The sequence below is a fragment of the Sinohyriopsis cumingii genome, chromosome 7, assembly GCF_028554795.1.
Source record: "Sinohyriopsis cumingii isolate HCF-2022 chromosome 7, ASM2855479v2, whole genome shotgun sequence".
NCBI classification, from domain to species: Eukaryota; Metazoa; Mollusca; class Bivalvia; order Unionida; family Unionidae; genus Sinohyriopsis; species Sinohyriopsis cumingii.
Window position 1 is genome coordinate 117,465,902 of NC_142967.1, and position 18,304 is coordinate 117,484,205.

Below are 18,304 nucleotides of genomic sequence, written 5' to 3' on the forward strand. Positions count from 1 at the left end.
GGTGGGCAATCTGATCATATAATTATGTCTCACCTATCTGACATCCCAGTCCCAAAAGTCCATAACACTTCTGAAAATAGAGTGAGTGCAAGTGCTGTTCAATATGCATATATTCCGATAAAAATAATAAGTACCCTAAATTTGAAATTAGTCCTCAGAAAACTCTAAGAATAGTTGTATTCACAAAATTATGTCATATAATGTATCCTGATATAAGCAGACAAGCCTGGTATCATTCACCTGTCTTATATAACAGTGTACCATTTCACTCTCATCGATATTTTTACAACCCCTAAGTGTAGTGTGGCCATTAAATTCACCAAGCAAAACCAAAGGCACTGGCAGCTGTTCAATAAGATCGCCAAGATCAGATTGACCGACTAGCTCTTGGAGAGAGATATACTGAACAAAGTGAGAAAGTTTTATGTAACAACAGGGGATGGCTACAGTATGCAAAGTAGCAATGAGATTAATGCGGTGTGAGTAATATTACTATTTAGGAAGATGGACACTCCTCCAGCAGCCTTATCAGTATTTCTTGAAAAGTTACTGTGTAAACTTTTTAAGATGAACTCTATCATTTTCTTTTAAAATGTTTTTTCTGTAGGCAGACAGCTACTGGATCATGTTCTTTAAGTTGAAGAATAATTTCATCCATATTTGCCTTTAATACTTGGCAGTTCTGCTGTATTATGGTGTCAGAATTATTTACAAAGCAGTGTAAGTATGAGACTTCTGGCAGCTATCCGTGGTGTGATAACAAAAGGCTCTCCAGTATCCATATTCTTTAGAGTCTAAAACTTATTAAAGAGCTTCACAGGATCATCAGATCCTTTGGGAAGTCAACTGGACACTTGGTACACATCAGTCACCACCGACCGCTGACAGACAACCAATCTGGTTTTAAGCCATGACACTTAAGTTCAGACCAAATCTTCTTGTTGTGAAGAATCATCTAAAAGCTGTTGGAATTTTAAATCTGCTGCTCCAGAACTTCATCAATATTTGAGAAAGCCTCTGACCCTATCCAATGTGCCACTATGTGAAAGATCTGAAGGCTTTACAGCATTCCACCAGTCATCCCTGACATCATTAAGCATCTGTATGACAAGTATGAGTGCTGTATCCCTGCTGAAGGTGATAAGTCAGCAATGTTCTGAATCACAACTGTATCTGACAGGGCTGCATGCTAACTTTACTTCTGTTCAGCACTCATCAAATGCGAGCTCAAGTCCACTTTGGATGGGCAGGAGACAGGCACTGCAGGAGTAGACAGGAGTAGATGGAGAACAGCTTACAGATCTGGACTTTGCTGATGACATCACTTTGAGTCAAGCCAGCAACAAAAATGTGTGTGTGTTTCCAGGTGGCCGACTATCTCTGTTTTTCATTGCAGACCTTAGCACTTTTTCCTCCAAGGTAAAAATAAAAAATTCATAAAATTTATTTGTGCATCAAACTGAGCTGGTTTAGGCCAGTTCTTGAAGCACTTAGTACAATATATATAGTAATCATTATAATATATAAAGTTTTAAAAAAAATACTGACCTACCCTAATTTTACACCCAGTACAATATTAAACATATTTTTTCTGGCCCCAATTGCAGGCCTGCAGCAAAGATGACACTGTAGGAAGCAGCATTGGCCTAGTTATCAGCTTCAAGTAGAGTATGGTGATATTAGAGGCACCTGCAGACATTGTCATCTCAGTCAGAGGAGTTATGGTGAAGAATGTCATGCAGTTCGCATACCTGGGTAGAACGGTCAGCAGCAACAGTGACCACATGGTGGAAATCCAGCAGTGCATTGGTAAGGCTTGTGGAGCTTTCAAGGAGTAAGCAAAGTAAGATACAGTGAAACATCAACATTCAAAATGAAGCTGTGCAACCAACTACAAGCTCACTGCCCTGCTATATGGCTTGGATTAACATGGGTGCAGAAGAAAGCAGAAGAATGAAAACTTTACAGCTTCCATCACTGCAAACCTCGGAAGATTATTTGAAATAAGTGGAATGGTTTCATGTCCAATGCATCAGCTGAATGGGCAGTCTGATCTTCTCATTGTACTGTGGAGACAGCAACTCAACTGATTGGGCAATGTCTACTGCATGGAGGACAGTCATTTTCCACAGAGTCAATGACTGGGTCCCATACAAAGGGAAGGGGCAGAAAGATGATCAAAGGATGAAAGGGATGTGGACTGCGACCAGAGATTTACAAGAAATGGACATCACCCAGAGAGAAGTTAAGGTTAATTGTTAAGTGAGAGACACCAGGTGTACTGCTGTTGCTCAGTGCACCACACTGGTGCCAACGGTTTGATGGTGATGTGACATAAGAAGTCTTCTGAGGGAAGCCAATATAGATATGATTTTGAACTAAGAAGAAGCAGCAATCACAAGATTTTCAAGATGGCTACCATGGCAGCCATATGGGTCATCAGTGAGGGAACATGTTCATTTAGGTCAAATGGACATCACAATATGTCCTTTGGTAAAAATCCCTTATTGATATGGCCATACATTCAGTAATTATAGTGATAACAAGATTTACAAGGTGGCCACTGTAGTGCCAATATTGGCAGTCCAAGAAACACAAGAATATTTTCAAATGACCAGTTAGACTAGGGATGAATGATAAGAGACCAGTTAGACTAGGGATGAATGAATATGTAAAGTTTCATAGCAAATATCCAAGTAGTTTTGGAAAAGAAGCCATAACAAATTTGCATTAATGGATGAACAGATAAGAGATATTGGATGAAGGACACCATGCCTACCTATCTGGTCTGACCAGAAGATCTAAAAAGGTAAGAACCCTAACAACAACTGGTCTCATATACATGCATGGATGTCATGCATAACTGATCTCATCCAAGATCTTGATGATAAAAGTTTACATTCCAAACCTGACTTTTCACAACATCAGCCAATCAGATGCAAGACCAAGACCTTAGTATGCATAGTTGTCATTCATAATGAAACTCATCAGAGGTCTAGATAATGTATGCACAGAGGACCATTTATGATTTGTTGATATATACGTCTTTTGATAATGGCAATAAAATATGAACTAAGTTTCAAAGTGATCAATCAAAAAACTACAGGATTATTTTTGTGTTCACAAGATTCTGTCTTACACTGCATTCAGCTGCAAGGCAAGACGACTAATAATTCTAAGATAAATTGTGGAAGGACAGTTAAAACTAGTTGGAATGAATATTTTCAAATGATGACTATTACATGTATAAAGTTTCATATTGGTCCAGTCAAAACTGTCACAGGTCTTGAATTTAGCTCTCTCACACTCACAAAATGGAAAATAATGTAGAACATTCAGAGTCATATTTTCCCTACTATACAACAAAAAATCTGTAAACTCTGTAAGTATGTAAATACTAAAAATAGAATATTGTAGATGAAACATTATAGGCCAACTCACAATGTTTGATAGCTACAGGTGATGGCGAACTTGTGCTACTGTGTGGAAAGGAAATTAGTAACTGACAGACAGATGGGCATCATAAAATAATATTATATGACTAGGACATGTATATCAAAAAAAAAAAAAACTTCAAAACCTAACAATGCTTCATTCACTCATACTGACCTTCAGCCTTTAACCTGTTGATTACAAAATTGATAGAATATTTCCTTTCTTTCAGTGGCAGTGACATCATTGTGTCCTTTAGATCCCAAACCAACAGGTTTCTTCCTTACTAAGAGTACATGCCACCCAAAAACTATGTAAGCAGTAGATTGTGTAGAACTACTGTCATTGTGTAGAAACAATTTTCTTAGAATAGTGGATGACCTTCACTTCTGACCTTTGGGTTTGTCCATACACAAAATCTGGCACATGTTGATGAATAGCTTGAGTTGAGCAAAAATAAAATCAGTAACAGATGGATGGATGAACAGACAGACAACATCATAATATATTCTGCCTTATGGTAGGCATTAAAAAAAAAAAAAAAAAAAACATGCAAATTTGAATCCCAAAACTTGTTTTGGTATTGATTTCATTGCCATGATAAGCTGTCTAACATATAGCCTTATACTGCAGCCATACATGAACCTATTGACAAAACAGTAGACAAGGGTACAACCATTATTTTTTCAAACGAAGCATAGTGTCTCACACGCAACAATTTTATTCATAAATAATATTTTTCTGGTACTATCTTCCTTCAGACAAAAGCTGTTACTGTAGTGGCCAAAGTTAGTCATAAAAGGCCTTTTGGTGAAAACCCAATGTTGATACGACTTTCAATCTTGTAGTAGTGATAAGATTTTTCAAAATGACCACTGTGGTGGTCATATTGGATGTCAAATTATACACTTTGTTTAAGACCAACTAGACACCATATGACGTCTAGTGAAAAAAATATGCTGGTTAAACTTTCCATTCAGGAGGTGTAGCAATAACAAAATTTATCAAGATGGCTGCTGCGATGGAGAAACGAGACATTATGAGAAGTTGTCTGGTAAAAACCACATGAAGATATGACTTTCTGTTCAGGCTGAGTAGCAATGATGAGATTTTTTAAATGGCTGCCAAAATGCCCATATTGGACATTAGATCAGCACCACTTCCATTTTAGGACCAACAAAACATCACGAAAGGTCTTTGGTGAAAACTCTATACTGATACGACATCCATTTAGGTGGAGTAGTGATAACCAGATTTTCAAGCTGGCCATCGTGGTTGCCATATTCGATATCCGAATGGATGCAAGATTGGCACAATTTTCATTTTGGACTAAACAGACATAACAAGAAATCTTTCTGTATAATCCCTATATTGATATGACAATCCATTCAGAAGTAGTAGCTATAATAAGATTTGCAAGAAGGCCATCAAAACAGGCATCTTTCCTGTCAAATCAGCATCATTTTCATTTAGCACCAAATAGACACCATAAGAAATCATCTGGTGAAAACCATATTTCCATTTAGGTGTAACAATAACAAGATTTTCAAGATGGTTCCATGGTAGCAACACTGGGTTTCAGATTGGCACCATTTTCAGTTAGGAACAGTTAGACATCATCTGAAGTCTTTGGGTGAAAATCATAATCCACCCACAAGAAGCAGCGATAACAAGAATCTGATGATGACCATCACAGCTACCATGTTGTGGATCACAATGGCACAATTTTCATTTAAGACCAACTAGACACAAAAAGCCTTAAGGTCAAAAGCCATTTCAATATGACTTTCTCTTCAGCATGAATAGTCATAACAAGATCTTCAAGATGGATATCATGGTGGCTATATTTGATTCAGATCAGCACCATTTTCAATCAGGACCAACTAAACAGCATAAGAAGTCTTTTATTGATAACCCTATGTTGATAAGACCATCTGTTCAAATAGAGAGTCAACAAGATTTCATTAGGACCAACAAGACTTTGGGATGAATGTATGTATGTAAAGTTTCACATCAATCCCCATGTAGTTTAAGAGGAATGGTCATAGCAAACTAAAAGAAGAATGAATGATGGATGGACAGTGGACAAAATGCCATTCTAAAAGCCATTCTGGTCCAGGCCATGTAGAGCTGAAAACAAAAACTGTTCCAAGTATGTTCAAGAAATGTTGCTGAAGCCTCTGGTCGATGAAAAACTTTACCTTAACATTTTTAACAATGGCTCATTGACATGAATGTCTGATGTTTACTGCATTACAAGATACCAATATGAATTACAGCTGAAACTGGAAATATGAAAAAGATTAAAAGCCAATTTTTGCCCCCAAAAAGCAGTGAAATATGAAAATTATCAGGCTAAGGTGATTTGGAAACTAGGGAAGATTAAAATGAAGGTACAAGTTCTGATCAGTTAAATTCTGGAAGTGCTACGGGTGATGCTGATCCCCAGAATACCTTCAACAGCACATTATACACTTGCCTCGTGTTTAATGGTTCTCTATAAAGGCACAAGTAGGTTATGATCAATGGGAAATTATTGACCCCTGGATCTGAAAGACCTGGACCTTTGGTTATGGTTTGCAATCTTGACCAATATTTTTTTATTTTACTTACCATGATTATGATGTCTGACATATTTACCTCTGAATCTATAGGTTTCTTTATTATCCAAGTACAAGCACCATGCAGAAACTTTGGTGAAGGAAGCTGGCCAAGACCTGAAATTTTTGTGCAGTAAATGTTTTCTTTCTTTTATTCTGTGACCTTAACCTCTGACCTTTTAATGTTATTGTGCTTCTCTGTCATAGTGACCATGGTCTTTGACTTTTTGATACAGAATGCATGACAGCTGAAGGGTCATACCATAAGTTCACTTGGCCTTATGGCTAGATGTGCTAAAAATTGTCAGTTGAAATTGCATTTGCAAGTTGAAATTCTGTACAGTTGCAAAAAGCTGCAAGTAACAACAACAAAAAACCTGACCTACCTTTATGGTACAGGTGTTACTAACAGAAATACATTAAATCACAGAGTTTGATTATTCTATGATGAACAGAGCCTGAGAAATAAACTTAAACCATAAAATTTAACCAAAGTTAGTGAAGTGCAAAATATAGGTTACAGTGACCTACAGTTATGATGAGGGTGTAATACTCAATGAGCTGCATAACCTCAACATGTTTCCCCCATTCCAAATATAACAGTATTATACACTGTGCAAAAAAGATGAAATGCAAGAGCTAAACCAAGAATGTACAACTACTGTATATGTACAAATTTTTGCTTCTTTAGTCCCCTCCCTGTGGGCAGGTTCTATAAAAACCCAATCCAAACTGTGGCCTGGAACCCAGGCAGAAAGAATGGTTGAATTTCAGTGAGGGAGTACATATGTATATACTTTTATCTGTGCAGATGCCGTTGCCAGAAGTAACACAATAGAGGTAAGCAAAAAATCCTTAAATATATGTATATGTCATCTCACCTGATCCTTCTTCAAGTGAATTGGACTTAACTTCTTGCAGTGTCTTTGCCACAATCGGGATGTGGATATCTGGAAAGTTGTCTAATACTGTCTGGATTATCTCCCCTGCAATAGAGTAGGCTATCTCCTGTATCTCTTCCTTGTCCCTGCTTCCTAACAAATCCTCTTCTGATCTTGTACCACACTCATTTTCCAAATCTTCATCATTATCACTGGAAGCTTCAGTATGAGCCATGGAAGATTCAATAATCTGGTATTCTCCATCTAATCCATCTTGTTTGTATTTCCCAGTAGTTGACTGTATAATCCCACTATCAAGATTATCATTATTGACATCTTGTTGCTGAATGTCTTGACCCCAAATAGTACTTATTTCACTCAACCTTACATCATCTTCATCCAATATGCTTGCACCTGCAGCACTTTTAAAACCTGAATAAAGGACTTCTTCTTTACCTGTTTCAATAGAAAACAAATCATCTTTGAACAGGCGTGAATCATTGCTCTCTTCTTTATTTAAACTTTTCTCTTTCTGTTCATGTTCCACTTGACCTTCTTGTTCTTTAAACTTATTATCTAATGAATCAGTTTCAAAAACATCCTTCTCTATTTCCTTTGTCTCATTTTGCATACTATCTAAATTCTCCTCAAAGTTCTCAAAAGTTGGGTCCTGTGCCACAACATTTTGAAAGTTCTCATTGTCCGTTATTAAAGGCAGTTTCCTGGAATGTGCCTCGGTGTGTTCAGTCTCGATTGAAGAATCTCTGTTCTCCATGAAATGAAGATTACTCTCTGAAAAATTGTTCTGAGGTGTGAAGGGTGACATAAACTCTTCCATGGCTGAAAGACCATCGTCCATAAAGAGAAATGGATTAGTGGATGAGGAAGCTTCAGACTCAATGTTTACAAGAAAAGGGTTGTTGGATTCAACACTGCCAAAACTTGGACTTTCTGTATGAAGACTTTCAGTTTGGGTGGACAGATTAGTTATATCAGATCCTGAAAAAACCGCTAATGCAGCCTGTTTTTCTCTAACACTTTCCACTGCTTCAGCATCATTCAAACTAGATAAGTTTTCTTGAGCATACTTATCAAAATTTCCACCAATAAAACTGTTGTGTGGTGCATAGGGATACTGGCTTACTTCACTATCCATATCACCTTCATGTATGCCAGCCAGTGAACTTCTTTTCTCATGAATCCTTTGTACAAACTCTGAGTTATCAAAACTTGGAAGATCTCGATCTATCATAACAGCATCAAATGTTCCTTCAATGAAGCTGTTCTGGGGTGTGTATGGCACACTGTTTGTATTGAAATTAATTTCAGTAGCTCCATGAAGTGATGCTTTCTTTCTGTGTATCCTTTCAACCATCTCTGAGCTGTTGAAGCTAGGGAGCACATGGTCTTTATTCAAATTTGCTATCCCACTCTCAGTAAAACTGTGAGGTGGAGTTTGGGTGATGGTGGGATATCCAGATTCAGATTCAGAATTTCTTCCAGAATGGTTTGCATGAAGACTCTCAAAAGGAGTGGATATTCCAGAATTAATTAGTGGAGTCGACACTCCAGACTGGTAATCAGGAAAATTGATCTGATCAAACAAATCTGCTTCATTGAATTCTAGACTGTCAAAGACACTTTCATATTTCTCTCTACCATCCTGTGCTGCATGAGATCCTCCCCTGTACTGATCAAATTTCAAGTTATCCAAGCTCTTATCCTTAAATAGGTCAGTAACATTCACACTGTCAAGGGGAGATAACTGTACACTATCTGCAACTGATACCTCTTGAGAAGCAAAAAATGGATTTGCCCATGAATTCTTTAAATCTTCTCCACTGGATTCTCCCATACTGAAAGGCCCATAATCTAGCAAGGGCTGATTTGTATTAGCTGACAGATTCCGATCTGAAGCAGAATTATCTTGATTAAGCATTCCCGAGTCAACATGAGCTGATATCCCAGACTGACTTAAAGCCTCTTCCTTTAAGCTCTTAGGAGTCATCAACTCAAAATCGTCCATTTGTACTTCAGACTGGACTGGTGTGCTATCACTTGCAGCAGGATGCTCAGCTGCTACAGCCTGGCCTTGAACTGGATCAATGAAAGTATCAAAAAAATGTAAATCTGAACCAGTCTGTTTTAGCACAGATTCACTCTTACCACTTGAGTTACATGGATCTAAACTACCTATTTCTGAACCAGATTGCCACTCATTGGATTCAGAGTTACTTATTGTTTTAAAAGGATCAAAACTCTGAATATCCACCAAATTATTGTCGTTCTCCTCCCTTATTGGACTATCATCACTAGTTATAGCACCAAATGGATCAAAGTCAGCATCAGAAAACTGAGTTTCATTTGACACAGTGAAATATGACTCTTCTTCCGATTGGTTCTGCATACTGCTGGTAGCAAATGGATCAAAACTATCAGCAACCAAACTTGTGCTCTGCCTTTCCTTTACAGGGATATCATCACTGTTCATAGCACCAAAAGAATCAAAGTCATCCTTGGAAAATAATTGCTTGTGAGTTTCATTAGATCCAGTGAAAAATGACTCTTCTGACTGGTTCTGCAAACCAGTAGTATTTGTGTCAAGAAGATTACTGAAAGAGCTGAATCCTTCAGTGACTTTGGCAACAGCTTGCTGAGTCTCTGATGCAAACTCTTTACTGGTGATATCCGGAGTTTTGTCTCCATTAAGAAAAGCTTTAATGACAGGCAGGACCTTTTTCCGAGAAGCCTTGACATTGCCCTGGCGAAAGATGCTAATGTTGTCAAGAGACATTGCAACTGGCTCTAGCTGAAGATTTGGATTTGTGCTGAGATCCAGTACATCACAGATCTGAAAGAAAAATCATACAAATGTCTCAATTTCTCTTTTTAAAAGCAACAAATAAAACCTTGCATGCATGAGTAAATTACAATATGTAGACTAAAGTGTAGCAGTGATTCTCCTTTTACCAGACGCTCAGATCCATTGAAAAGCAGAAATTTACCTCATTTATGCAGCTTAACTATAACAATATAATGGTAGCAAGAGACCCAGACTGGCACAAAGTCACCCACCTAACACTCACCCAACAGCCAAATGCATTAACATTTAACCAGGATATCTATAATAGTACTAACGTATCTGTCGAACCTTCTCCAAAAATACTTTTGATAAGTTTCTACAATTCTCATTATTAGTTGTGATAATACATGGTAGATTTATATCAAGTTCGTTAAAGTGTTTTGTTCTTTTTATAGTAATGTTTTTGGCTGAAATTTGTCAAATGGTTTCTAATAAGAAAAAGACAAATGTTGATGGATAGATGCCAGATGGACATTCTGGAATCTGGGACATACTATAAGCTCACATGCCCTTATATCAAGATGAGCTTAAAAAGACAAAACATTGAAGGCGTAAGTGTGTGTGTTTTGGATATTTAATATAGCTTTAACAATTTTTCAGTCATATTGCTAAGATGTCTGCATTGTAGCAGTTTAAAGTGATGTCTAGCACTGGGGCATCATGCCACAGACATGTAGCATGATGTCCCACCCAGTCACATTATCCTGACACATGGCCAACCAGACCTAACACTAACCTCTTAATGCTGAGCGCCTAGCAAGGCAGCTGTTAGTACCATTTCTATAAGTCGCTGGTATGACTTGGTCAAGGTTCAAACTCATGACCTCCTGCATCTGAGGTGGACGCTCTAACCACTAGGCCACCAGAGCAGTCTAAAGGTGTAAGAAATGGAGCTAAAAATAAGTCACTCAGGCATGAAAAGTGGGACACAATGACCAATTGCTTGTATTGCTGAATTTCTTTCATTGAAATTTATTAACATACCAATTATCATGTGTGCTGGTGAAACAGGTTCCAAGATACTGAGAATATAAAAGTACATACAGTTGAAAATACAAAAGTTGCTCAAGCCAAAGAAATTAGGTTAAAGTTACCTAGCATTTGTCTGAATGAGCTATTCTCATTGATATACATCCACATACCAATTTTCATGAATGCAAATTAAATAGGGTTCAAAAATACTGAAGGCATATCAAATGATTGAAAACACAAATGTACAAACATATCACTGCATAACTTCATTGCAAGGTGATAATATTCTGCATCTTATGAAAAGAAGCTACTTTTCCATACAAATGATGTGCACATCTTAATATAGTAACTAAAAAAATTGTTATGGTTAAGGTTAAGGATATTCTATCAGTCTTGTTCAGCATGATTCGTATGAATGAAATACCCAGCTCTGTCACATGCACAGACTAAATTACAATAATATTGCTGGATGTATGTAACATGCACACAATAGTGAGCATGACAGACGAAGATTTGTTGTCGGATCAGGGTCTATGCTGTTCAATCTACTAATGACTTAAATCAGACAATAATTAACCTGGCTCTGTAGTCACAAAACTGAGTGCAAAAATTTAACTCCAGCTCAAATTTTAAAAAAATAATTATTTTCATTTAAATTTTAGTCTGTGTGAAGTCAGAATCACAAAATATCAGTGTATCAATATTATTTAATTTGCTGATTCTACATACTCAACAAAAAACAAAGAATTATGGTGAATTCTAAGTAAGATTTATGACTTCGCAGTTCTGAGTCTTAGTTCAGTTTTGTTCCCAGAAAGTTTCATGACTCCAAGGCAAAAAACTCCTAGTTTATTATGTAATATCAGATCATGCTATGTAATATCAGATCAAGCTACATAATATCAGATCAAGCTATGTAATATCAGATCAAGCTACATAATATCAAATCAAGCTACATAATATCAGATCAAGCTATGTAATATCAGATCAAACTACATAATATCACATCAAGCTATGTAATATCAGATCAAGCTAAGTAATATCAGATCAAGCTCTACCCTGTTCAGTGCATGCTGTATAGAGACTAATTTACATAATTTCTGTTTCATGAATATGCTGCTGTAGACAGACTAAATTTATATCAAGTAATTATTTCTGTTCCTTGAATATTCTATTCTACACATGTTCCTTGAATATTCTAATATATACAGATTAAATTACATAATTAGTACATACATTCAACTCTACCAGCCATGATAGTGTGTGTTATTCACCCTATTTTCTCATGTTTGGTACACACCCAAGGCTGGCAATCTGTTATTCCTTGGAATATCTTCTGCTAAAACTGCAGACAGAGGCAAAAGAAGATACATGACTAAACTCAAGAACAGATCACAGCTTCATCAGAAACCCAGAATTCAGCCAGATGAAACATGAAATTTATTACAGAAATATGATGGAGTCTGTTGATAATGTGGTGATCATGTTACAATCATGAGTGCACATCTTGACAACAAAATGAAATTAGTTGATTGCTTGCTCAAGGAGGTTCATGTAGTGAAGGCCCAACCAAACAGGGATTTCCCATTCTACTGTCTATGAGGTAAGAAGAGAAGATAGTTCTGGAAGGAGTAGAACACTCTGTCATAACTTGCTATTACCTTTCATTTCACTTCAATGACCAGAAAGATGTATGCGACAAGACCAGTAAAAGGCAAAGAAAGAGATCATCTGATAGATCTGAGGTCAATGAGGCAACAACTTCTGCAGCTCCATTGATTCTGATTCAGGACTTACATTAGGTGTTTCTGCTATGAGGAATAGAGGTGCTTCAAAATTCAAGCCAAAATCCACAGAATTCATGGATCTTTCCATCTTACAGAACATAGATACTACATACAATGGTGGCAGAACCAAATATGCTACCATCTGTTGAAAGCACCCCCAGCCACATCATCAGAAGCCAGGGTTTACCAACCAAGTGGAGAGCACTCCAAATTACATTATACAAGATTTGATAATTTACATTAAACTGGAATCAGTTACCTGTATAGTGGAGACCCTTTTGAGATAGATGTGTCCGATCTTGGTTATAGAGAGGAAATTGGACAGTGACATAATGATATTTTGTATCCATTTTGTATATATTGCTGTTATGAATGTTATGATGATATTTCTTGAAAGGGGGGAAGTATGTCACAGAATAACATTTTTAACTTTTAATTATTCCCTTAATGTACCCTGTATTATCATATACCTAAAAATCTTTGAGACAACAAATTATTTCAAATGGTTTTAATGTCATAATCTGTTCAAAATTAATTTATGTATAATCCCAGAGATATTAGTTGCAGATGTTAGTTTTCCAGATTAGAGGATGACTGCAAGTATATATTGTGTCTTATCTATTGTTTGGTATCAGGCATCCAGTAAATAACAAGTAAGTGACAAGTCCCTGAGCATGTACCTCTTCATGTTCATGTGCATGTGAAATAAAAATGTTTTGTTCAGCCAAGTTATAACGTAAAAATGCAATTTCTTCCCGTCATAAAAACAAGACTCATTTTCATACCTATACTTGCAGGTACATTTGTATTATTTTACCTGACTGTAAATAGTGTTAAATTCATTACTTTTGATCAAAGAATATTCCAAGAATACATGATTTTTGTAATATTTCTTTACATCAATCTCGATTAATTGTCATATGCATATTAATCACATACTGAATACTTGTCAAAGTAACGATATATTTAAGAACTCTGTCTCAATCTGTAATTTCATTGCTTAGCATTCAAGTTCATAATTCGCACTGAATTTTTATCTTTTAATTATTCATTACATATATTTCTGTCTAAAAATGTAGAATATTTGCCATTAGCCATGTTATAACATAAATGCAATGATGAAAACTATTCTTCTTTTCATATCAATATTGCAGAGAAAGTCAAGTAATAAATCTATAGTCAGTCAGCTGGAGTCTAATGTGACTTTATTTTGAACCCTCTGAAACATGGATTTTACAAAAGTTGACTGCCTTAAGGAGTTACTTCTGTTCTCTGAATATTCCATTAGACACCGATTAAATTTACAGGGATCATTTATGTTCCATGAATATTCTGTTATACAGAATAAACTATGTAAAATACCATATTTTCTGCATATTATTGGATGGTAAAAAGTCATCATTTTGGCTGCCTGGACATATGAAATTATTCATTTGGTGTCCAAAAAACAAAAACGGGAAAATAAAAATATATGCCTCTCCCCCAACTCCACATGGCTGTTTTTTTCTCAAAATATGTACACTGCTACTTAAATTTTGCTGAAGAGTGATATTAGTCAAGAAACATCAAAGGTGGTTAACTTGTGATACTTTTATCTTTAAAGAAATTAATGTCTTGATACATCTGGACAACTGATCAGCCATAATCGCTTTATTAAAGAAAATTAAATCTTTCGTCAATCAACTTCAATATAATTCAGCTAGCATCAATCTTAAACCAAATCAGATGGTGGTCAACATATGTTAAAAAACATAACCACTTGATTGTGCTTGGAGTAAATGGCATCAGAGTAAGTATAATCTGAGCGAAACAACTCAGTCTGTGCAAGTGTCATTATAGGCAACTAACTATCTGAGATAATCTTGAAAATTCTGCCTCTGGTTCTGAGAATGACTGACCTTGCTACATGTTATTCACATGGTAAGATGGTGCCCCCCCCCACTACATACATACATACATACATACATAGGAAAATTATATTTTACATTGTAACAACAACTGAGTTTTTAGTTCAACAATGGCTTTGAATTTATAAAGCCTTCCAGATTAAGACCTTCCAGATTTAGACTGAAAATTTACTAGAAATATCGATATAAAATAAAAAGCTATTGGTGGTAACTGCTGTAAAATGTTTGCAGCTTTGACAGCACTGCTCTCTAAATTATCACTGCAAACTTTTGAAAGTTTTCACAAATCAATGGAACTATAATTTCTATCAGTTGGGTTTCGAGTGAGACAACATAACAGAAACTAATACAAGAATGAAATTCCAATGTATTCAAGATCATATACATATCTGATCCACATGCTGGGTCTCTTTTATAAAACAGGCGTACAAGTGGCAGCCTGCACCAAATGGCACTCTTAACTAAATGACAACAAATTAAATTTTTGTGACAAGTGACACAAAGGATTTCCAATTAATGTACTGGTACTGATTGGTAAATTCATAATTACATTACACTGCTGACCAAATGAAGCGAACTTCATCTCAGTTTAATAAGCAATAAAATAAACTGAGACTTTTACTTGAAAACATAACACCAGGTCTTAGATCATGTTCAAAAACATAAGTTCTGGAAAAAGATTACTGCACAGCATCATCTAAAAGTTGCAAGGCATTAAAATATTATTATTTTCACAAAATATTATGGTATCTGAAAACAAACATTGTTATTTCAGTTCCCTGAATATTCTATTATAAACTAGCTAAGTTGCATTAACTATTTCTGTTCCATGAATATTGTGTTATACATAACCTAAATTGCATTAAATAATTATTTCTCTTCCATGAATATTCTATTATATACTGGCTAAATTACAACAAGTGCTTATTTATATTACCCAAGTATTTAAATATACACAGACTAAACTACATTAAGTAATATTACCTGTTCCCTGAATATTCTGTTTGTTGAGAATACTGCAAGCTGGCGATAAATATTGTCCTCATCTGCTGCTGCAGTGATTGACATAACCACTACCACAGGACAGCCCTTCTGCTGGCAAAATGTCTCCAAGTCTGATGTCAGGCAATCTCGGCTTAGTAATTCCTTCAAGATCAAAATATGCCACAATAAGTACCAAAAGCAATCTGTCATACATTGAACATTTCAAATATCTGTCAAAATGTCACAGTGAAGTTTGAATTAATAGACAAGGATATGGGTTCACATTCTTTTGCAACTGTTCTTGCAAACATCTAAACATTGCAAACCATGCATAACTTTAATTTTTGTATAATCATGCAGAAATTAATTATCATTTATATACTTACTGGGAAGGAGTTTTCAAGGAAAAGGCCCAAATGGACATGATATTGCTCACCTGGCTGGTTGTTGTTGTAGGGTTTAACGCCAGTTTTCAGCACACGATAGGCTATACATGGCAGCCAATGGTGGAGGAAGAAACTGGGAATTCCCCAGAAAGAACCACCGACCCTCGAGAAGCTACTGGCAAGCTTTCTCACATATCCACTTTGGTTGAATCCAAGACTCGAACCCATGCAGACAGAGGTGAGATGGCAGTGATCCATAACAGAGAGCGCTTTAGACCACTCAGCCACTCAGGGCCCCCTCACCTGGTTGGCTGATTTATGCCAGCTTGTGAATGCAAATTCCCCCATGTATTGAAACTGTAGAGGGGAAAGAAAGGCATGAAGCTACAGTGAATAATCTTCTCTGCAAGAAAAGGACAAACCATTTATACAACCAGCATTTGTCCCCTGGTTCTCTCCCTGTCCCTTAGGACTTAGTTCTAATTAATAACTGTTCAGAGCACCACCTTTACAGAATATGAACCTACCTGGCATTACAAGGAAAATTAATCTGTGCAGTCAGCTTAAATGCATGGGTCTGTCCTTACCGCACCCCACCCTCCCAATTCGGAAACCAGTGAGATCTGTGTCCAAGTGAGCTAAGATGCTCACATGTCCATGTGGTTGGACAGTCGAGTCTCACCATCTGACTGAACTCAATTCTCCATCAATTTTCTCAAATTTCTTTTAAAGTCAAGGGTTTCATTGCTCTTATTAATTAAATTGCAAGTGCTTCTGGATGACTGTATATATGGCTATTACATCTTTCTACTAAACAACTAAAAATGTGAAATCTGTGAGTTATGGCATCGAATGTATGAATGCTTTAAAACAATACATAAAGCATGTGATAAAATATAAATAACACAAGCTCTGGAACTTTAATATAGCAATAATAGCAACTGTCAAACTCTGTTAATATAAACTTATCAAACTTGCTTTGAAAAATTCAATAATTACCAGAGTGGTCAAGTGTTTAGCAATAATTTTCTGCAAATAAATTTAGAAAGTTCAGACATGATTTATGAAATACATTTGCCTTAAAAGAAGATTTTATTCTTGTACACAAATATGCAAAGAAATTCTGATACTTAAATACATTTAATAGTGTACATCAGAGATGCTTTTAGTTCTAGAATCAAGAGTCTACACTGCAATTGATAGTTCTCCACAGCATTTTCTTTAGTCAAAAAAGACATTACTGATGTGCATCAGAGATTAACAATAACATTTCTAGTTTGGATGGACCAAACACCACTTTAAAATGTTTTGCCTAGTGGATTATCTGTATTTTTATCAGACAGTTGAGAGTAATGTGCCTTGACCAAGGATACAACACAGAAACTAACTAGGCCTGGTGTGGGAAACAATCCTATTACTCCTACTTTGGAGTCAAACACTAGTAATCATTATCTAGTCTTCTAAATATATTTTTATTTCATTATCAAGCATTACTTGTTCTGTTGGTTTTTTATATATTTTTTTTTCTGTTTATACTTTAAATTATTCATCATAATCAATACTGTGTACTATTTTGTTCTTTTATGAACTTGTTCAACTGAAATTTATGAATCTTGTGTTCTGAAAATAATTTGGACATTTTTAGACTTTTTCTGCAAGGGGAATAACTCTGCATAATCAAAACCCTTAGATCCTGAATACTTTTGCCACAGCTTGCTTCCCATATAACTAGAACATGAAATCAGGGTCAGCAGCATGCTTTCTGTTGAGATTTCTTCCAATACTGCTGATTACATTTGCTATGAAAATAACAGTTTTAAGGTTGCTGAAGTTTTTGCATCTTACTTCATATCTAATGGCAAAGAAGCATCATTTGTCCAACATATAAAGACCTTTAAGACATGATGATATTTGTCAAAGTTTGTCTAATTTTGTTCAGCAGTTGTTTTTCAAATTGTTTTTTGTTTACCCCAAGATATTTCATGGTGGAGTAACATTATCTGTATAACTCTGAAAGGCATCCAAGTTAGTACACTTTCTCTCAGACTTGATCGAAGTCTGTTAAGTGGTGTTTTTAGTTGTTAGGGGTTCTATTTTTAGTAACAGTGGTCATATTTAAAGCTAGATTAGCATCATTTGAATAAACATAGGTTCCACTATGCAGATTTTATGTACTTCTGAAAGAGGGACAGGTATAAGATGCAGTTATTTGCATCTGCAATATGCACCACAGAGAAAATGCTGGCATACCTCTATCCTACTTTCATGCATTGCGACTGAAATTTCCTTATATGTGGATTATGGAAATCATGCAATATATGAAGCAGACAGTTGATTATAATGTCTGCTTCTACACACTTGAAAAATGAGCTGAACTAGTCCAAAATACACAACTTTAGCAGTTATTAAAGTAGGGAATATGAACTCGCCAAAGTAAGCAACACCAGATTCTTAACGTGAAATACTATAGAATAAATTTTTTTTTGTGGCTC

At 35.9% G+C, this 18,304-nt stretch overlaps 1 protein-coding gene and 1 long non-coding RNA gene across 4 annotated transcripts in view; one reads left to right on the forward strand and one right to left on the reverse strand.

Annotated features, from left to right (window-relative positions):
- LOC149796001 (uncharacterized) overlaps window positions 1-18,304 on the reverse strand; it is a 199,533-nt gene that overhangs the window by 105,745 nt on the left and 75,484 nt on the right. Inside the window, exons 7-8 of one of the 3 annotated variants that reach the window (XM_089965923.1) lie at window positions 15,427-15,588; window positions 6,914-9,764 (exon numbers count right to left, since the gene is read on the reverse strand). In XM_089965923.1, coding sequence (XP_089822049.1) covers window positions 6,914-9,764; window positions 15,427-15,588 — 3,013 coding nt within the window. Of the gene's footprint in view, window positions 1-6,913; window positions 9,849-15,426; window positions 15,589-18,304 lie in introns of those variants that run through there. The other 2 variants (XM_089965922.1, XM_089965921.1) reach the window with 2 other exon arrangements.
- LOC149796002 (uncharacterized) overlaps window positions 1-18,304 on the forward strand; it is a 72,060-nt gene that overhangs the window by 18,546 nt on the left and 35,210 nt on the right. The window lies entirely within an intron of this gene.